The sequence below is a fragment of the Hippoglossus stenolepis genome, chromosome 4, assembly GCF_022539355.2.
Source record: "Hippoglossus stenolepis isolate QCI-W04-F060 chromosome 4, HSTE1.2, whole genome shotgun sequence".
NCBI classification, from domain to species: domain Eukaryota; kingdom Metazoa; phylum Chordata; class Actinopteri; order Pleuronectiformes; family Pleuronectidae; genus Hippoglossus; species Hippoglossus stenolepis.
The window spans coordinates 7,866,177-7,887,971 of NC_061486.1; the positions used below are offsets into that span (position 1 = coordinate 7,866,177).

Sequence of the window (21,795 nt, forward strand, 5' to 3'; positions counted from 1 at the left end):
GATTTCTCAGGGAATAATTAATGGATCTTGATGGGAAACTTCAAAATACGGATCTAGTGAATTTAAATGTGGGTTCACAAGGGGACTGTTTTGCCTTGGCAGAGGTATGATCTCTTCAGAGTGACATTCTAGTTTCCACCCATTTGCTTGTAATTGTAATTTAATTGACATAGTAAATACAGCATGAGCTGTTCTTGATTTATATAGTCCGTCAATGCAATGCACTGAAGGAAATGAAGACTCTGCCTCAAAACATTAAAATAAAATTGGAATGGTAATGAAACAGCCAGGAAGTGCTAACCAAGCTGCTCCTGTATATGAAAAAGAGTGTTACTCATTTCTGAAGCACATTTGGCTTCATCATTGTGAAAATTTCTGAGCAGTGATTGTAAATTTGAAATGCTGCAACATTACGTGATAGTTTAAATCAATTGATCTCTTACATACTAATTGTTAAAATCATATTCTATGACATTTGGTAGATCGTACATAGTGTTCCCTCTTTGTATATAGAGTGGGACGGGGCACACTGAGTCACACCATCCCATCTCTATGAAATATGTTGTTTTCTCTTTCTATATTTTTTTATTCCATTCATACACCTCTCCAATCTCCCCCCTGTCGAACATTTCACCGACTGAGAGCACCGTATGTGAAGGGGCGTCTAAATCATAAATTTGCCTCGCAGGTCTGCCTGATGGGCGACTGCGTGGGAGGTGTGCTTTGCTTCGACGCTTTGTGCTTCAGCAACCACCAGAGGCCTGGCAGCCCCGACGACAGCAGCAAGAACAACAGCACTGAGAGCCTGAAGGTATGAGCTCAGCGTTATGGTGATAACGGGATGGGGGATGCTGCAGGTCTGTGGGGTTACCGGAAACTATTAAGAAAAGGTGACTCTTGACATGTGATATGGGAAATGATCAAGATTACACTCCTGTGTCTCTGTACCTTGGCACAACTCCCCTGTTCTTTCTAGAAAAGTCAGTTTTACACCGTTAACTTTTAAGATTGGCTTTTAGTAATGTCACCGTGCACCAGGGACCATATCCTGAGCGTTATGTTTTTCTCAAGTCTCGTATAATAAAAGCTATGATTCCAAGTCACAATGAAGGTTAATTTGAGTGTTTGGACCATTTGTTTGCAGTGGTTGATTTGGGGGGAGGAGAACCTGTGTTACAGAACCATAGTTACATTTGTATTGTCCTAAAGCAGCTTGTCTTTTTCTGATCTTTTCCTCCTGCTGAGTGTCGCATGATTTCCCATTTTCTGCCCGTTACTCCCCCTCTCTTCTCCTCCCCTCTCCCATTCAAATCCACTCACATCTAATACTTTTCACCTGGGAAAACGCATCCACTCCCCTCCGATTATGTGTAATCTCCCGGTGCAGCGAGCGTATGAGGCTTCACAGTAACTTGAGCGCTCTCGTCCCTCCTCTGTAGGATAACTCGGGCCTGCTCGGCGAGTCCGGCCTGGGTCTGAGTTCTAGCAAGAGGCTGAGCAAGAGCAACATCGACATCTCGGCGCCCAACGAGGGCCACGGTCAGAGTGCGCCGCCGCTCAGCCGGAAGCAGAGCGACTCGTACGATGGAGACGCCACATCCACCAGCCAGCACAGCTTTTTTTCCAGGTGGAGCAGCACACATGAACAAACCTACACACACAGGGGATGTGGTGATGTGACGATAGAGCCAGACACTGTCCTATAACACATATATAACTAATAATATCTAAATTATTGAAAATCATACAATTTAGATGGTGCTTTTCTATTTTTAGAGTCGGAGAAATAAGTGAGTCAGAGAAATGTTATTGAAAGCAGCAGTATGAAGCTCCACCATGAGAGGAAGCGCAAATCTCAGTCAGTGACATAACCGCCATCCTCCGCAGAGCAGGGATGAAGGTTTCACGATTGACTGTTTGACGAAGACTCTCATCAGCTGTGAGAATCAGAAGAACAGAGATGAGATGAGTAGGTTCTGGAACTGGACGTTTTGTGGACCGATGAGATGAACCTGTGATGAAAACGTAGAGAAGGAGATGTGCTGCTCATGACCCAAATCAGCACAATCTCTTCTGTGAAGCACGGTGCCGGCTGCTGCTCCTGGAACAGACGTTGAGATGATTGCAGCAGAATAAATTCAGGCATCTACAGAAAACAAATTGCTGCCAATTTACAGACAGATGCATCCAAACCTATCGAGAGGAACTTCATCATGCAGCAAAACAATGACTCATAACACAACAAAAGACTTCATCAGGGGGGAAAGTGGAAGGTTTTAAACTGCGGCCAAGTCAATAACTGGACTTTAACCTAATAGAGCAGCGTTTCACCTCCTGAAGAGGAGACTGAAGAGAGAACCACCTGAAACAAACAAGAGGTGAAAGAGGCTGCGGCAAAATGAAGAATACAACAATTTGGTGATTTCAGGCTTGATGCATTTAATGCAAGTAAGGATTATGTAACCACATTTAAACATCATTTATGCCTGGTGCACACTAGAGGATTTTCAGCTCTTAATTGATTTTTAAAACGTGGCAGGCGACAGATATAGTGACAGATTTAACAGATTTGTTATGTTATAATCGTCAGAAAACACTTGCTCTGTTTATAGGAACCGATTTCACAGCGAACCCCTCCAGAGACTTAGGCTATTGCAGAAACTTGGAGGATCGATGTTGTCAGCTAGCTGTGCCTGCAGGTTTTCTGTTTTGCAGCAAAAAAACCCAAAAGATTTAAAAGAAAACAGCTGCAGCAAATTACAAACACTCATAGATATCAGGCCCCTTCATATACTGGAATTATTCCATTAACATCCACGAATTGTTCCCTGGGAAATTGCTGAACATGTAAAAACAAGCAAACAAACAACAATGTTAAAGACAGTGAGAGAAAAACCACCCTTCTACCAAGTGTCATTAAAATTGTTGTGATAGTTTTTGCGTAATGCTGATAACAGACAAACAGCAATGAAAACATAACCTCCTTGACAGAGGTAAAACATAATAATCACTCATTCTCACATATATCACAATATACTCCAGACAAACCCCTACAGCTTGGCAACAAAGCACATCAGACACCAGACGTGCGGAGCGGGATTAGAAAGTCCATCATCCCTCTCTGTCAAACAGCCTTTGTCGATCAGTGATGAGTGTGTTACAGCTTCGCATTAATGATCCAGATGTTGCACGCCGGCCCTCGTCCAGGTTTTCCTGGAATGTGTCACCCTGTCTCGCAACCTGCTCTTTATCAATATTTGCAGCTTGACTGCCCGGCCTCTGCTGATCTATAAATAGCCTGTTTGTGCCTGTGCCAGCCTGTTTGTGCGGGAGCCCGAGCGCTGCGGGAAAATTTAGCTGGGTCAGGGCGACTGGAGTGGGGGGGGGGTTAGCTGCCATGTTGACTCAATTCAAGTAAACCAGTGTTCCCATTCCACATCACATGCTCCACTAGGCTTACACCATCACAGCCTGACAGTCGCTGAAGACACGATCCCGTCAATTCACGGTTTATGCCACCCTGTGTTCAAGGCAGCGCACTTCTCGCCCTTCACTTCGTGTTAGACTCCTGATTAAGCCTGGTCGAGCGGAGAGCTACCTCTGCTCCTGGATTTGCTCTTTTCCCCTGCACATCCTGGTGGCTATTCCCAGTCATCAGGGGGTTTGTTAAAACTCCTTTTCCCTGACGTTATTCCTCCTGACTGGTTCGCTCCTTTTCAGATGATCTCACATGTCGCTTGCTGAGATCATGTGACCCAAGAGAGTAAACTCACTGCAGCACACAGTGTGGCTGATTTTTTTTATTTATTTTTTTATATTACCCTTTCTTTTCCTTTATCTAATTCTTCCCAAATCTGTCAGGAATGTTTATTTTGCCCTAATTTCACAGATGTTTAAACAAATGGCAATAAAGCTGACTTCTACAGTTGAGATAAAGAACCTGAAACACCTAAATGGACGTCATCTGTTCAATCTAAGGAGCAATGAAAAAAGAAGCCTCTGTCCATAACTAATGTCCATACGAAAATCTGTTAGACACGATTAACCTCTAATGTGGAGTCATCAGCATCATCTGTTTGCTGCGTCTATATTAAGAGTTTAGACTTTTACATCATTGCTCGTAAAGAAACAGTCCAATAAAGAACAATTGGCAAATGCTATGTTTGTCATGATTATTCAACATGGTTTTAACAGTTTGCAGTTAAACTTAATGTGGTGCAAAAAATTGTATTCAGCCCATCTAGGATGGAGAATCCCTGCGTCTGAGGAAAGGTGTAATTGGACACTTGACATCAGTCCACAGAAGTATAAACCCTGTCTTTTAACCACACTCATCCCTGTGGTGCATACAGTAGATCTACACAGATGCTGCTGCTGTCTTGGAGTTTTGGGAGTTGTGTGAATACTTATGCCACAGTTATAGGTCTTAGTAGTTAAACAGACACATCAACAGCAAGAAGAAGGGGAAGGACGGGACACATGAAAAGAGAGAAGACAGAAACTAAGATGGAAGCTAAGGACAATCAGAGCACTGCTGATCTGACTTTTAAAGATGGCTAGACTCCGTCGGCTAATCCCTGCTCCCGGTGCAGGACTTAATGGGGGAAGTCTTGGCTCACTGGAGAGCAGAGGCAGACAGACGAGGCTGAGCTCGGCTGTTCAAACAGCTGTAAGCATGATGCAGCCGGCGAATGCAGAATGAACAGCTCATAAAGGGCTGGTGCCGACAACGACCCGGAGAATTGAAGCACGCCAGCCGACAAGCGAAAGCAGCGCTGACTGTGTCAAGACCCAGATATTTGCCTTCTCAATTTCAGCCTGCACATTTTTGACTTTTAGGATTTTAGATTTAACCCGGCTCCTGTTCTGTCACACACTCAACCTCTTCTTTGATTATCTATTCTTATTTCAACAACTGAACAATGAGTAGGGTTGAAATGATTTGTTAAATCCCCAAATTATACATTTTGTATTACTTACCTGACGCCATATTAAAGGGCTGTTGCTTCACAGCTTTTAAAAGAATAAAAGATTGTTGCAGCATCTAGAATGTCGTATATAAAGACTTTAAAAAATCATGCCTGCTTCCTTCATATTACTGGCCAATTATAATTGTAATAATAATAATTAAGAGCTTTGATTTCAAGGTTCCTAAGTCACCTTCACAGAGTATGGGGATACAAATAATAAAATAAGAGTAAAATACAACATAAAAAGGACAGAAAATCATAATAGAAATATGAGCTGAGGATAAAAAAAAAAACACTTTTCGTCAAAAGCCTTTTTGACTTGGTGGTATTAAGATGTTTTTCAATGTGGATCTCTCAGGTCCTCCGAAGAGTGAAGGACAAACTGTTTTCAGCTGGTCGCCCACTGAGAGACAGTCAGCACTGAAAGAAAAATACGTGTTCTCTGGTTGAGAAAATACGATGTTTTGTGTCCATGTCTCCTCTTCAGTTTAATGAAAGAAGGCGTAGAGCTGCGTGGCAGCAGCAGCCCCAGTCTGGTGCTGAACCCGGGCCGGTTCGACTTCGAGGTGTCGGACTGCTTCCTGATGGGCTGTCCGCTGGGCCTCGTGCTGGCTATGAGACGCACCGTGCTACCTGCTGTCCAGGGTAAGAGTCAGACACATGCAAAGTACATATGAGAGTTCAATTCCTCACATAGACGCATATACAGAAAAAAATGTGTACATTAGACTCCACTTTATTTTCAGTTGTCCTATTATCTGTCAATCAACTGCAAAACACACTATTAATTGCACTAACTTTTGTGAAATGTGCTACAATAATTAAGTTTAATTGATTGTTTGTAAATGTAGTTCAATCTCACATAGTTGTCTCACCGTTTTCATCCTTTCACTGACTGTCTGCAAAAACACAATTTATATCAAATCATTTTAAACTCGTATCCACCTGATCTGACCTCCCGCGTATTGAAAGTTGTTGTGCTTCACGATCCAAGGTGAAATTACGAGTATTTTTTGCAGGCTCTACTCTTCAATGTAGTTCACCACAAGAAAGGTTTTTCAATGGTGCACACATCCATTCACAGAAACTGAGCCTGCAAATGCAAAAAAATCCCAGCAGATGTTTTCACCTGTATTTTCTTAACCCTCTAGGTTTGATTAAACTGTATTGTCATTGTGCAGAGTACAACACCAATAAAACTCAATTTGTATATAACATAAGGCGCATAGTTATTTACAGATAATTGCAGGAAAGTGAGAACTACAGTGATGCCATAACTAACAGTATTTACAGTGGTGGACACTGAAGAATTGCCATATACAGAATAGATATATACAGATAAATAGTTTAACCATGTAAAGATAAAAGTGGCTAGAGTTTGTGTAGTATATGAAAACACATACATACGGTTATATACCATAACGCAGTTGAACGGTACAGGACTTTCAGTCTGTGCAAAGGGAATAACTTTAATAACAAGCTTTAATATTGCTCTTCTCTGACACAGCTTCACCTCATATCTTGCCTGTCCATTTCTTCTCTGCCCCTCAGTGAGTCAGCTCCATCCGGCCTGCTCTCAGATCTTCAACCTCTTCTACCCCTCGGACCCGTCAGCCTCCAGACTGGAGCCGCTGCTGCAGCCTCTCTTCCACAAGTTGCCACCGTTTGCTGTGCCCCGCTACCAGCGCTACCCTCTGGGCGACGGCCGCTCCATGCTCATAGGTAAGATCGCCATTTGAAAGCTAGAAAATCAATTTACCGGTGTGGGGAGATGTGAGAGCAGCTCCTGCTGAATATTTCATCGGTTAATCTATTTTCTACTGTAATTGTAGTCCCATGTTAATAAGCTTCTGGATTTTGCATTTCAAAGCTGGAGTGAAACCTTTTAGGAATTCTGTCTGTGAGACTAGATTACAGTGGCGGGGAGCGATTCTATGACTTAGTAATGTGAATTTCCATGTGTGTACATGTGCACAGGCACGGATGCAGAACACATACAGAGCTGCAATCCCACCTCCTGCAGAGGCAGCGTTAAATCCTGCCCCCAAAGCCTGAGGTTGGAAGTAATTATACTTCATCTTCTTGTGGTGCAGTACCTTTAGCCTGCAAGAGCTCTCTGAGGATCAGGCACAGTATGTGAGATATTAGTGTTCCAGATATGGAAAAGTCCTGCTGTAATCCCTCTGGAGAGCCTGGTTGTAGAGACACAGTCCTTAATGAGCCACTGATTTATCTGAAGCATGTTTCAGCCCACTTTTGGGACATGGAGACTCGCTCTAAACAGCAGTTATGACGCATCGCCTGGTTCCTCCTGTCTCTCTATCCACCTACCTCACTCAAAGAAAGTAGGACAGGGGCTTATGGCTTGTGTTAACAGTCTGTGAGCACCAACCTAGATATGAAGATAAGACTTGAGGCTTTAAAAAAAAAACATGCAGACATTCCAAAATTTGTGCAGGAAAACTGAAAGTATATTTATTAAATGCGCCGTGTTCAGAATCAGCTTTATTTGCCATGTAGGAGGACACACACTAGGAATTAGACTCCATTGTAGTTGCGCTTAGTTTACTTACACAAATAGACATAAAATGAACAACACACCAGAATTCTTTCACCATTTACTTGGAGAAAAACTAGGAGATGATAATGATGAAGATTAATATCAAGATAAAATGTGGGTTCATAGCAGAAGTGGTTCCTTTATTGTTTTAGTTTTTTTCACAAAGCGAGATGAAATGAATGAGGTAATCCACCTTGTTAAAATCCCTGCTACAGTTATATCACCCACTGTAATGATCATCTCTTATGCACAGTTAAGAAAAAGTAAAAACAATTACCAAACATTGTGAAAGTTAAAGTTCATCTTTAAAAGACCCTGCCAGCAAATACAACAGTCTATGTCATTCTTGTGCTTGAGCTCTGTCGGATGGTATAAAATCAGTCGCATAATTCTCCATCTAACGATAAAGTCGACGAGAACATTAATCAGCGGTTTCACTGTGAAAGCCAATCCCTGTAAAAACATCCCTTGAGCTCATTACGGGCTTTGGGCTTTAAAAGAAAAAAAACGGTTGGACTTAAATCTTATGGCAGCCCGTGAGAGAAAAGGAAAAACTCTTCTTCCTTGATCACATTGTTTTCCATCTCACTGCTGATTCACCACTCGCTCTTTTGCGCTAGTTAAAAGTACTGTAAAAAAAACTATTATTGAAAGATGTTGCCAGCAATGTAACTTACTCCATCTTTGTGACTCTTTGTCCGAGATAGAAAGATGGACGACGTGTCTGTGCTTCCTCTCCCTATCCAGAAATGAAGCCAGAAAATATCCTCTATGCGAACGCTGCCATCTTGTGCCAATGACATAATTTAGAGCAAGTGTCTGTGCAGTAGCAATCGGGGGTGGAGCCAGGGTATCGAGGTCCACTTTTGACCAATCGCGAGTCAGTAAAAATTACAGAAACCATCTTTGCGAAACATTTGTCATGTACTTTGCCTTTTTATTATGGTCTATATCCCATCCACTAACATGGAGGAAACAGGGTTTATGACCTATGCAGCCAGGTGGCGATCAAGACACTTCCCGAGAGCTGTCATATCGTCCATCTTTACATACAGTCTGTGTCTGTGTTCTTTAAGTGTTCAATGAATCGTCTCAGTTTATGTGTTTGCTGTTTAAACAGGCAGCACACGTGTAAATCCTCCTGCTCGTATGTGACCTGTGTCGGAAAAAATATGTCTGACACACGATAGTAAATTCTGCAGTGTTTGTTTTTATCATACTCTGGATACCAGCGCTGTGATTTATTAATTTAATCATGTTCAGGCAGTCACAAAGCAGGCCGCTTGACGCCTCGTGGAGCCAGTGGTGCAGATAAAGGTGATGGACTGTAAAGGCAGACACACGGTGGCGACGGCGGCGGCGGCTTGCAGCTGTACTGGGTTTTAATTACAGGCCTGCGTCGCCGTTCCATTGATCGGACTTGGCTGCTGTCAAATTACGTTTTTTTTAATTAAAAACCATAGACAGGTGCTCTCAGGCAGAGGCGGACATACAAACACACACTCGCTCGCACGGGAGAGACAGTGGCACACATCGCCCATTTCCTGCTCAGTAATATAGTAATTAGTTGTTCTGAAGGCATGGAGAGCCGATCCAGGCAGACTCCTATGGGTACGGCTTTCACATTCACACCCATCAACCATGCGGCTTTTATTATGATGAATGCTGCTAATATGGAGAGAGTGAGCCCTCTTCCTATTGATTTGCTCCGGTGGGAAATATGATCCTCCAAGACGTCAAACTTACATGGAAGTGTAATATTTTTCATTAATATTGAACACGTAGCTGATGGTGAGGTAACGCTAAGACGGTGGTGTGATTATTTTAAAGTTACTTGCTAATAGGAAGTTGGTAAAGAGCGTGGCGAGGACAGGAAGGGGAGGTCGCGAGTTAAAAGTCTCTTTCTGTCTCGTTTTTTTGTTACAAAGACGTTTCAAGGCCAGAGTGCAATCATCCTCCATCGCGTTATGAATTATCTGCTTGTCCTTCCTTTTTACCACAGTCATCAGCTGTTTCGCTCTCCCCTGCCTCGTCATTACGTCGTAATCTCTCCGTGTCCACACTCGTCTTTTAATGGGACTGAGTTTTTATTTTAACCTCTTTTCTTCTCTCTCATTGTCAGACACACTTGTTGGCATCCACTCACTCTTTTACCATAACTGTATTCCATCTTTGTAGCTCCATCCTTAGTGCCAGGCTGTGCAGTTTTTTGATGCTCCTCTCTTTTTGATTCTTGCCGCGCCCCCCCTGCCACACATATTTAGAATTTGTATGCAAAATTCATCAGTCAGTGTTCTCTCTCTCTCTCACTCTCTCTCTCTCTCCCTCGCTCTTTCTTTCTGCTCGTTGGTTGTGCAGAAACAAAGAGAGACAGAGTCGTGCTTACGTTCCAGAGACTGAAAAAGAGAATAAATCTCCTCTCAGAGGTGTTGGGTTGGGCTCACTAATGAAAACAGATTGTCTGGTGTAGGTGGGTTTGTGTGTGTGTGTGTGTGTGTGTGTGTGTGTGTGTGTGTGTGTGTGTGTGTGTGTGTGTGTGTGTGTGTGTGTGTGTGTGTGTGTGTGTGTGTGTGTGTGCGCTCATACAAAAGAGCAAGTACGATTGCTGTAATCACTGCAGCATGTACAATGGCCCTGTTTTCTGTTGACGCACGTTTTGATTGGAGCGAATGTGCGGAGACTTGTGTCCCGCATTCCGTTGTCATGATAACGGTACAAATCTGTAATCTGTGCTCTGTTGTGGAAAACAATCTCTTACTCGCAAACCAGTCATTTCTGAAAAAAACCTGCCTGGTAAAGATCAGTCCTGATATTTCGCCGACACAAAACCCATCAAACATTTGACCACAGCAGCTCAGCGTAGAAGTCGCATTCTCATACTCTCATACATATTTTTAGCAAGTGATGAAACACAAAATCAAGGTCAGAGAAGCTGATTTCAAATAACAATTATTACTTTTAATGATTCGCAGCTGCAATTGCACAGAGATTAATCTGAAGTGCTTCACAGTGTCCCTGCACACACACACACTGATGACAGAGGGCTACTATGGAAGCTGACGGCCTGACGAGCAGGAGCAATTAAAATAAAAGAATTAATAATGTTGTGGTATAATATATTTTTGTAAATGTCAGAAAATAGTAAGGAGTTTATCCCAGATTATCACAGCCCAATGTGATGTCTTTACATTGTTTGTTTCAGTATAATACTAAATTAATCATAAGTAGCTTTCTGTATTATAAAATACTTAAATACTGGTTATATAATATAATCTACAGTGTGACAGATATTTTATAAACCTGATGTCGATCAAGTTAAATTAGCCAAATTATCCTTATTCTGTAATATTGTTTTTTTCTCATAAAACATATTCCCTGCCCGTTCTTATTAAAACACACGATCTGTCGGCACTACACAGCATATGTCACATTTCCTTATCCTCTTAATCCTGATAGTCTGACTGAGGATTGTTCTTCACCTTGACGGGGAGGATTTATTAACCACACCTGATTCTCCCTCACGCCTGAGAGAGCGGCCGTTAATCTGTATTCTGCACAGACGCCGATCCCTCACAGACAAAACGCGCACCATGTGGCTGCATCTGACGGTTTATTTATAACCATTCCCGCCGTCAACAGAGGGAGGGGTTAACCTGCCAATAACCGGCTGCTCCATGGGCTCGGCGGACTGTTCTGGGTGATAGATGTGATACATGCACCTAAACTGATCCCCCGGTTAAATACACTGAAGGCATGCGAGCGCACACACTGTCCACAAGAGGAGGTGATGTCTTCGATTGTAATGTTTGTGTTTAATGTGAGTGGAAGTCATGTAAACAGAGAAGTCTGTGCCGCACGATGCTGTTAGGAGGATCTGTTCTTTTCCAGACACGACGCTCCCACAAAGGAACAAACTAGGTACGATGTGTTCTGGTGAACATTTGCAGGCAAGCAGGGACACATGCTCTCATTTTTTATCTCCGCTCTCCTACGACATGCTGCTCCCTGCTCACCCTCCCAATTTATTCCCCTATGTCCACTCCATCACTTACGAGGACGTCCCAGTGGATTGATGTGTCTTACAATAAAACGGGGGCGAGTACGTGTGTGACATGATACATACATAAGTGGGGTCATCTGAGCTTTTGAGTCTCGGCTTGTTTGTGACATACATACAAATGAGTAGATCACATCCCATCTTCAGTGGTGTGGGAAAACAGTTGTTTGGTTTACGGGGTCATGGCTGAGGTTGCCACTTTACCCGTTGCCCACAGTGCAGTGCAGGGGTCCCGGATGAGTCAATGGGGAGTCAGGCCATTTGCAGTTTCATAGCAGATCCGCAGCTACATGCAAGGCCTAGCTAAGAGGATGATGAGGACTCTCTGGGTTATAATACAGGTAGAATAATAAGACGTGTGGGAATGTTGTCAAAGACTGAGCCTTTTAGCTGTGTCAGCCTCCTGTGCTCCTTTTGTCTCCAGTTTGTTGTCTCCTTTAACATAATGTGCTGTTGAACGGAGCGGGTAGACACTTGCCTCCCTGACAATTAAATTATTGATGAAATGTGTTTCTTCTCGGCTCGGGGAATAGCAAGTGGATCCACGATGACCGGTGCAGCCGGGCCTCCGGGGAAAACTCTCATTTTCTTGTTATACAGTATCATCACCGAACAAATCGGAGAGAGCCGCTTGGAGACGGCCTTCTCCGCTGGGAGGGAACAAAACCTGATAAATACTTGTGAGCAGGGCGCCAGAGCAAGTTGCTTTGCTAGACTCAAACTAAAAGGAGGCTCCGTCAGTGCTTGTGTTTGGTTTTCCTCAATAAAACACAGAGCTGGTCGATACACAGCAGGAGGCGATCCTATTAGGCAAAATAACAGCATTGATTTAAAAATTGAGGCCAGTCAGTTCTTGTGTGATCAAAGCGTTTCCCTCCCTTGTTTGTCCTTGTCTCTTCTCTCTCCCTCCAACCCCCCCTCCCCAGTGGAAAGCATCCAAGGCCACGCAAACATCTTTTTAGAAGGAGAACAGACCCAAGGAGGTCCGGCTTCACAGCAGCCCTCCGAGACGAGCACCGAGGGAGGAGGGAGAGAAGAGGGAGGTCGCAGAGGCAGCGCGACCAGTGTGGAAAGCGAAACGTCAATTTGCTCCATGGGCCAGCTGGGAAACACCATCGCCAACAGTGAGTGCGATGACAGGGTACAGTGGGAAGACGAGTTTGTCTCATTTAGTCAAGTACCTCCTGTAGATGAAGGTTTCAGCTCTTCAGTTGACTGTAAATGTCCTCATTCAGTGTTGGAAGGATCATTTACTGTAGTGGTTGCACCATTACCACTCGGTTAAGAATACTAAGTACCCAAAGTTAAAGTATTTATTGTGTATAATGAGTTAGGTTAAGTTAGAGTTCTGAGGCCCCAAGCTCCAGAAAGATATTTTTCTTTTAATCGTGTATCCTAAAGATAACCCACTGGGCTAATGACCACATGACGCACAGGCCCAACGCCAACCTAATAAGCAACATATCTTCAAGCAATATTCCTTCTTTTATGTATATGAATAAAACATAAGTACTTTAAAACTGTTTTACCCTTTAATAAATATACTTTTCCAACACTTTCATTATTTCTCTGAATGTGTAATGTGTGTTTTAGTTTCCAGTAGCTGGTGGGGCTCCAAAAGGCTGGACTTTGCTCTGTACTGCCCTGATGTGCTAACGGCCTTCCCAACTGTGGCTCTGCCGCATCTTTTCCACGCCTCCTACTGGGAGTCCACTGACGTAGCAGCTTTTGTTCTCCGGCAGGTAGGCAGACTTTATTTTTTTTCAGCCCACTGTTCACACAGGACTAATAGAAATTTGCAAATTCAAAGCTTTTTTTTGTTTCGCTAAAGGAATGTTTTAGTTCTTTTCTGTGAATGATTAGGATATTTTATTCCGAGCAAGCGAAGGCTGCTATAATCGTCTGAAGGTCATTTCAGGATGATGTCTCGCAATAAGACTGTAATAAGACAGGGGAAAATGTGGATTACACTTTCTGACACTTGCTGAGTCACATCTCAAAATACTGAACTTCTCAAACGAAAGGTGGAAAGGTTGTTTGTGCACTTTGCTCTGAAACAACAAAGGACAGTACTTCCCTAGTGTTCTGTACAGGCCAAAAGTTTACAAATGAATCCCAAACCCAGAACAAGTTAAGTTAACCATACAGAAAAGATTTCTACACCATTGTCTAACATTATTACTGCATGTAACGCTGTAAATGAATGTGGCATTCACACACTGCTACCTAGAGTCAACTTGACCCAGGAGTCACTAATGTTGAGTCTGACAAAAAGAACGACGACTCAATTTTCCCTTGACCTTTTATTTTCTGCAGCCGTGTGTTGGAGTGAGAAAAACAGTAAACAAGAGGGAAATACATCTGTGAAATATCAGTTGCAGGGAAGCTTTTGTTTTCACTTCGTCGCCTCGCAGCCAATCCATCTTTGAATAAAAATATCACCTAGTTTTTACCTTCAAATAGATGGAAAAACATAGAAATAACTAGCAAGTAAATCTGCAATGCTGCACAGAGCGAGGAAGCTGGCTGGGACCAAAAGGTGGTAGTTCTCAAACAGTAAATTAAGTGTTCTCAAACATTAACGAAGATATGTACATTACTGGATACATATAATTGGCCTAAAATATAGTATTGTGCATGTTTTAATGGGTTTATTCAAATTAACTCCAACAAATTTTAAATTTCACATTGAATGATGGAGATTTAAGTAATCCATTTATGTAATGTATTGATTTTAAGATTGTAACTGTTTCCTGATTATCACAGAGGCTGTAGACTCATTGTTTCCCACAATGCATCGTGACAAGAAGTTTATGACCGATGGTCACTATCCGAGCAATATGTACCATCATGCATTGCTCTCACGGCGGAGAAACGAGAGGAGGGAGACATTGAAATTTCATGTGGGATTTTCCACCATCCGACTTTGTTGTTGTAGAGTAATGTCCGAAAGTAATTTCTCACTATATACTTCTTTATATACAGGTCCATATATAGTGAAGTAGGGGTTCGTTAATGAGGACACAGCATTAGGCATTTAAATCGTAAATGTAGCAAAGTACAGTTAGCATGTTTTGTATTCTAATCCCTTAATCTGACCGTCTACCCACTGAGTTGCCTGTGAATTTGTCACATCTGTAACTGGGTTCATTGTGTGTCGTGCATTAGTACGTCCATAATAATGAAAAAGATGTAAAAACAACAACAAGCATTTTGTGTCATGTCCTATTAGAAGTAAATGGAAACACAAGCAGTGTTTGAACTCGATCATTAGAAAGCAAGCAGGGCTCCGAGAGAAGAAGAAAAAAAAAAAGAACAATCTCTTCACCCGCCACCGTCTGCAGCAGCAGGTCCTCGATGAGAGGAAAACGTGAGCGGAATGAGGAGAGCGTATAGTAAATAAGAAGTGGCATCAGGTACCACCAGGAAGCTAATAAACTTAGAAGATTAGTATTCTGGCTCAGTGGTTTTCAACTTGACTCTATATCTTAAATGGATGTCAAGGAATTTAAGAGCCACACAGAAATGTATTTGTTGAAATCTAGTTTTTATTTTAAGACCAAATTCAGTGTATCTAAGAAAATGTCTTCCGCTGTTGCTATGTATCAAGGTCCAGGCCATTGAGTCAGGAATGTGTCTGTGAACGGCTGCTTTCATGTCGGGAGCAGTAATTATCTTCTGAGTATCCCAACTCACCCCTTAGCACCTGAATCTGTGTCACTGTTGCTCATGTTACAAACATTTTCCATTAGATTAAAACCAACTGCAGGTGGGAAACCTATCAAATTATTATTATTATATCTGTGCTTCACCAGGAAAGGGTTCAGGAGAGTTATTACTAATAGACAAACCTGTCCCCTGATAGAAAGATGTGATTTCAAAGGCTTGCGTGTGCACATACCTGCTCTTATACATGTGTGTGTTTATCGACAGCTCATGCGATGTGACTGTGTGAAGAACCAGGAAACCGACAATTTGGACTCGGCTCCGTTCTCTCCCTCCAGTCCACGAGAAAAATGGCTCCGGAGGAGGACACACGTCAAACTAAGGGTAATAATTTGTCCAAGTTTGCTCGAGTGGCAAAACCACAAACAGAAATGTAGAAGCTCATATTTAACTCTATATGAACAAATGTATGAATATTTTAACAAAACTCAAGATATTACACAACCTGCAATGTGGTCAACACTAACACACCCACACAGCAGAAAAAAAATGAACCACATCTCTTAAGGTTGCAACGCTTTTATAATGTGGTCGTCATGAATGGTTTGTGGTATGAACTCCTTAAAATACTCCCACACTTTAACCTTGATGCACGGAAGCTCAGACACATACAATTACTTGATGCCTCTGAGCCGTGCAGAGTAGAACAGTCAAGGTCACTTTGCTATTCACCAGACGCTCCTTTTATCTGCCATGTTCCAAAGACGAGGATTTAGTGACTGCTTGCTTTTCATGAGGCTATAAATAGAACTGAATAACCAGAGTGTCATGGAAACATTTCAATATTTGAGTCCACAAAGGTTTTCTTTTTTTCCGCCGTCATCTTGTCCGGGCTCTCACCTCGGCCAAGGGACGTGAGTGCTTAAAGAAAAGCAAGCTTGACAAGTTGCCCCCACCCTGAAAGCAATTCATTGTGCGGAGATTGAGAGCTGCTCAGTGCTGATTCAATCTGGACACGGCCGGCTCATCTGCTGCAGAGTGATACTATTCCGAGAGGCTTGGCGTCTATTTCTGATCTTCCTCTGCCTGGCAAGAGGTCTCTGTCACAGCTGGAGAGGGCCTGTTGTTTTTTTGTACTTGCCGCTCTCTGGCAGGCAGGGGTCTGATTCTCCAAATCATCTCCACCACAGTTTTGTCTGCTGATACTGAGGCTTTCCTGTTGTCACAGAGGAACACGCAGAGCTCTCAGTGCACCGCGTCGGGGAACTGGAGTAGATAGGGAACAGTGACAGGCGTCCTCGTATCACATAGGGTTGTGAGGATTTATGCACATATTGTGACGTGCAGGTGAGACCTCAGGCCGGCAAACTATTAAATCTTGACAGAGCTAATGCAGGATACCAGCTGTTAGGTGTCACATTCTTTAAATCAGTTATCATCCCCACGGGTGGCGAAATATAAAAATACAACCAGGACGGGGCTAATTGAATTAGCAATATTTATTATGTGCAGATGTGCAGTAAACAGCAGAGCATTTTAAAGTTAACACCGAGGGTCAGTGGTCTCCTGATATTCAATCAAGTTGCACCAAATTACTCATAGATATCGGTCCAATGAACATCCCTGATTAAGATCCATGTATTATTACCTGGGAAATAAGTGAAAATTAAAAAAAATAACTGACGCAATGTTCATCCATAATGATATTTAATGTGTTCTCTCTCGGCCCGTCCTCCCACCAAGTTTTGTGGAAATACTGAGACAATTAAAAGCAGGAAAAGAAGGGAATTAAACTGAAGATGACAGGATGATGACATGTTTGCGTATCCAGTGAATCATCGTTTAACAGAACTGTAGAATGAGCTTGTAGTTGTGATGTTCCTTCGTTCTATGGGAACAGTGTTCCAGGCGTGCGCTGCTCGATAGGAAAAGGCTGATTGTAGAAAAGCCTTTAGAAAAACTACCTCTTCACAATCTCCTCTGGCTCTTGTTGATGTGTTTTCAAATTCTTGTAGCAGTTTCTGCGTAGTCTTGCTGAAAAACAATCAATCAAAACAAACATAACTTGCTTGGCAGATGTAATTAAAAAAATGTATATATTGGTGTTGCCTTTTTTTAGCTTATAAACTTTACTATACAGTATGTTTATGTAAGATGTGACTCCTGTACTTCATTTAAACAAATGAAGGTTTTATTCGTAAAAGCTGGAGAGGCTGTGGCTCATGGAGCAGATTGTCCTCTGATCAGAAGGTCAGTGGTTCGATCCCCAGGTGTGTGTGTGTGTGTGTGTGTGTGTGTGTGTGTGTGTGTGTGTGTGTGTGTGTGTGTGTGTGTGTGTGTGTGTGTGTGTGTGTGTGTGTGTGTGTGTGTGTGTGTGTGTGTGTGTGTGTGTGAGAGAATAGGTCAAATGTGACCAGTAGTGTAAATCTCTTTGAGTTGTCGTTAAGACCAGAAAAGTGCTATATAAAAGCAGAGGAGTTATAAGTTAAATTTCTGTCATGGTGGTCCAGTTGGAAAATGATGCATTAGGGTGCACTTAATATACTATTAAAACTCTACCATCTATGCAAGGAGAGATTTAGGGATTAGTGTTTCTCTGCCGGCTCACTTAGAGGTGCTCACTGAATGGTGAAATATGGAGAAAAGATCATGACAAGGAGGCTTAACACTCTTTTCTCTGAGGTCCCACAGTACATATACTTCAGAGGCTTTGACACATCTAAGCAGAGACAACTCCGGCTCTTTCCTCTCATGCTGTGTAGAGCTGTACGTCGCAAACACTCGTACAGACGTGGTCACCCAAGGGCAAACTCCAGAGGGGATTTTAGATGTGTTTATTTTAGAGCCTCTCGGTAGCTGAAGCGGACACCAAAGCCATTTCGTCCTCACGTCTGCAATCTGTGTGTGTCGTATTGAGTATAAAGATGGACAATGCATCTCCACTTCCTTATAATATCCAGAAATTAAGCTAAAATACCCCCGGCTACGGACGCTGCCATCTTGTGCAGATGACGTCATTTGGAGCCAGAGTCTGCGCAGTAGCCAATTGGGGGAGGGGAGCCTTGGTATCGAAGTCCCATCGATAGATGTGCTCGGCCAATCGGGAGTCAGTCTCAGTTGTCAATCAGGATGTTTCAGCCTGTTTTTAAAGCATCAAAAAACTAATTCAACCCAAACTTGTGAGAGACATGAAGACTTGAACATACATCAGTGTGATGAGAAATACCTAAAATGGCAGAAACCATATCTAAGAAACATTTATTTTGATGTTGACTTTTTCATTGGTTCACGTCCCTTCCATGGAGGAGGCAGGGTTAGTATATGGTTAAACCTGTGATGTGATTGTCCTGATTGAAGCGTTTAATGCTCCGTCTGGTTTTCTACCGTAGAACGTCACAGCCAACCACAGGGTGAACGACATCATCGCCACCGAGGACGGACATCAAACTCTGGTGGGGCGCTTCATGTACGGCCCCTTGGACATGGTCACTCTGACGGGGGAGAAGGTGACCTTGTGATTTTTTTTATTACCGCTGATTGTGCGTTGTCGTGTATGAAAGACTGACCATGTCCTCGCCCCTGCCAGGTGGACGTCCTGCTGATGACCCAACCTCAGTCTGGCCGCTGGGTGCACTTTGACACCGAGGTGGCCAATAGCAGCGGCAGAGTCACATACACCATACCCAAGAGCAAGAAGCTCGGCCTGGGAGTCTATCCCATTAAAATGGTGGTCAAGTAAGCATCCGTGTGGCATTTAGAGTGTGCTGCATGATCTAATCAGACGTGGCAAAACATCGAAAAGTGAGAGTGTTATTGAATCAGGGCCCATGTCTGTGCTCTGTGTCAGTGTGTGGAGTATAAAGGTCGATCGTGAAGGGAGTAACAGCCGTGTGTAGCAAATGCACTTTCACGTTTCATGGGCAATCTCGCTCTTTTTTTCCCCACCCTATCCTCAGGGGGGATCAAACGAGTGCAGAGGCCTACCTCACTGTGTTGCCACGGGGCATGGAGTGTGTGGTCTTCAGCATCGACGGCTCTTTCGCCGCCAGTGTGTCAATCATGGGCAGTGACCCCAAGGTCCGCCCCGGAGCTGTCGATGTTGTCAGGTAACCGGCAGCAACCTGTGAATGCGTGCGAGTGTGTGTTTGTGCGTGTATCCGAGTGTGGAAATCAAATCAAGAAAAAGGTTTAGAATATGGAAATTCAGAATGTGTGTGCTTGTGTGCAGACAAAGCCTTTTCAGCATGTCCATGTTAATACTGCTGATCAGAGTTAATACCCTCTGAAGGCTGTTTGATGTTGTGTATTTTGCATGCAGGCACTGGCAGGACCTGGGATATCTGATCATCTACATCACAGGCCGCCCTGATATGCAGAAGCAGCGCGTGGTATCGTGGCTCTCGCAGCATAATTTCCCCCACGGGATGATCTTCTTCTCCGAAGGCTTGGTTCACGATCCCCTGCGACAGAAGACCATCTTCCTCAGGAACCTCATACAGGAGGTGCACCTCGCAGACAAACCGACACGATGACATTACCTGTGCAGTTAATCTTTCTAATAAAGCATGTAATACATTTTGTTCTCTGCCCCGCAGCGAGCTCTCCATTTCCTTTACTCTCTGTCCCATTAACAAGCTCGTAGTGTTGTAGCCTTGGGTCGTGCTGCATTGAAATGCCACACACATCTCTGACTGATCATGTCCTCTCTCACCAGTGTCATATTAAGATCAACTCTGCTTATGGCTCCATGAAGGACATCTCCGTTTACAACATGCTCGGGCTAAGCCCCTCACAGATTTATATTGTTGGCAGACCTTCGAAGAAATACCAGAATCAATGCCAGGTAGCTCAATTCCCATGTGTTCATCTTATCCTTTTCTTAAGCAGCTTTTTATGGTGTCTCTAACTGCCTATTTAAGTTGAAAGCATTTGATTGCCTTCTTGATTTTTCTCTTTTACTTAATCTTTCTTATTCGGTCTTTCTGATTTTCTAACCCTTTTCTCTGTGTGTAGTTTTTGAGTGAGGGCTACGCAGCGCACCTCTCCACCCTTCAATTTGGACACAGAGCTCGACCCAAGAAATCCTCCTCGGTCCGCATGGTCCTGAGGAAAGGCTCGTTTGGTCTCCCGGCAAAGCCCGACTTCCTGTGTAAGCGCACCCACCTGCGCAGGACCATGTCGGTGCAACAGCCCGACCCGCCTTGCACGCCCAACCCCAAGCCCGAGCGAGCCCAGAGCCAGCCAGAATCTGATAAGGACCACGGGGTCGGAGGAGGTGGAGGAGGACAAGGTCCATGGGGACGCCCCTCCATGCATCGCGGAGACACGACTCCCTGAGGTGAAGAAAGAGATTGAGGGATTGCAGGAGGACAAAAGAGGAGAACAATGAGGTGTCAGTGTCCAGGGCCAAGGTGAGATATTATTGTTCAAGTTTGAATTTTAAGTACAATTCCAGGTTGGTATGACTACCTTCACACAGGGCAGGAAACATGAGCACATAAGAAATAAGCTTTAGAATTAAGGTGAACTGATAAAAAATCTACCTAAAATGTTTTTTCGAAACAACACTGTTTGCAGACGTAGTTCGAAATTGCTGTAGTTCTGTGCATATACAGTCTTCCTGTGCACTGACGGACTGTTACTGACTTTTCAGGTGCCCTCACATTCTCTCAGTAGATAATACGGCTGTGTTTGCTTTTTAAGAACCTGTCTGCTCACGATGGTCTGCAAGGTTTAAGCTGTTCCTGTAAGCAAATCAGTTTAGAGGCACTCTAATATTACACTCCCATCAAGACTGGGAACCCTTAAGAAACACATTAGTAGAAAAATGGTCAATTTTGAATGAAAAGAGGCTGAAATATTCTGGCTTTTAGTCCCTGGTAAGGTTTCAGCTCCGAAAACATCAGATTCTACATTTCAAATAATGCAGCTCTTTTTAAATTGCCCCATGGAGAGCAATGACGTGCGTCTTTCATACAAATGTTTTTAAAACCCAACAAATTGGTCTCCTGGTTTTGTAGCTGTATAATGTCGTTCAAGTCAAACAGCCCAGACTTTCTCATACAGCCTCTGATCAGCGTGGTGAAAACTGTCAGATTCTGTGTCTCTGGATCGTTGCCACACCTGAGACGTTGTGTTTTCTTGTTTCCCCACTTCAGAATAACAATCCCTGTCACATATACGGCAGCGAACATTAACACGACATTAGTAAATGAATAATACAACCTTTAACTTCACGGCATCGTCTATTAAGCCTTTTAAGAGCCCGAGGCCTCGGCAGAGCAGCGACACAAACACAGATTGATTTTGCTCGCTATTGTTAAGTTCCAGCAAAGTCAATAAACGTCCATCTTGATTAAATTCTGTTATTTTGTGCTCCTGATATATTAGTCTTTATGCTCTAAGTCACAGAAGCATGATTAGTGTTTATCGATAAACTTTAAGTCGAAGAGCACAAGCGAAAGAAGGAGAAAAGAACTGAAAGAGGGAAAGTAAACAATTAAAGATTTGTCTGGACGCAATATTCCTGCAGCAACCTGAGC

The 21,795-nt window shown here is 43.2% G+C and overlaps 1 protein-coding gene across 2 annotated transcripts in view; it reads left to right on the top strand.

The window, feature by feature from the left end:
* The window catches only part of pitpnm3 (PITPNM family member 3), a 79,994-nt gene that overhangs the window by 54,116 nt on the left and 4,083 nt on the right, over nucleotides 1-21,795 (top strand). For both annotated transcript variants that reach the window (XM_035155510.2, XM_035155511.2), the window contains exons 7-19: nucleotides 689-811; nucleotides 1,440-1,627; nucleotides 5,458-5,615; nucleotides 6,522-6,692; nucleotides 12,514-12,711; nucleotides 13,181-13,329; nucleotides 15,521-15,637; nucleotides 18,643-18,759; nucleotides 18,840-18,988; nucleotides 19,210-19,359; nucleotides 19,572-19,755; nucleotides 19,968-20,096; nucleotides 20,267-20,664. In XM_035155510.2, coding sequence (XP_035011401.1) covers nucleotides 689-811; nucleotides 1,440-1,627; nucleotides 5,458-5,615; nucleotides 6,522-6,692; nucleotides 12,514-12,711; nucleotides 13,181-13,329; nucleotides 15,521-15,637; nucleotides 18,643-18,759; nucleotides 18,840-18,988; nucleotides 19,210-19,359; nucleotides 19,572-19,755; nucleotides 19,968-20,096; nucleotides 20,267-20,590 — 2,157 coding nt within the window. In that variant the 3' untranslated portion in view covers nucleotides 20,591-20,664. The remainder of the gene's footprint in view (nucleotides 1-688; nucleotides 812-1,439; nucleotides 1,628-5,457; nucleotides 5,616-6,521; nucleotides 6,693-12,513; nucleotides 12,712-13,180; nucleotides 13,330-15,520; nucleotides 15,638-18,642; nucleotides 18,760-18,839; nucleotides 18,989-19,209; nucleotides 19,360-19,571; nucleotides 19,756-19,967; nucleotides 20,097-20,266; nucleotides 20,665-21,795) is intronic.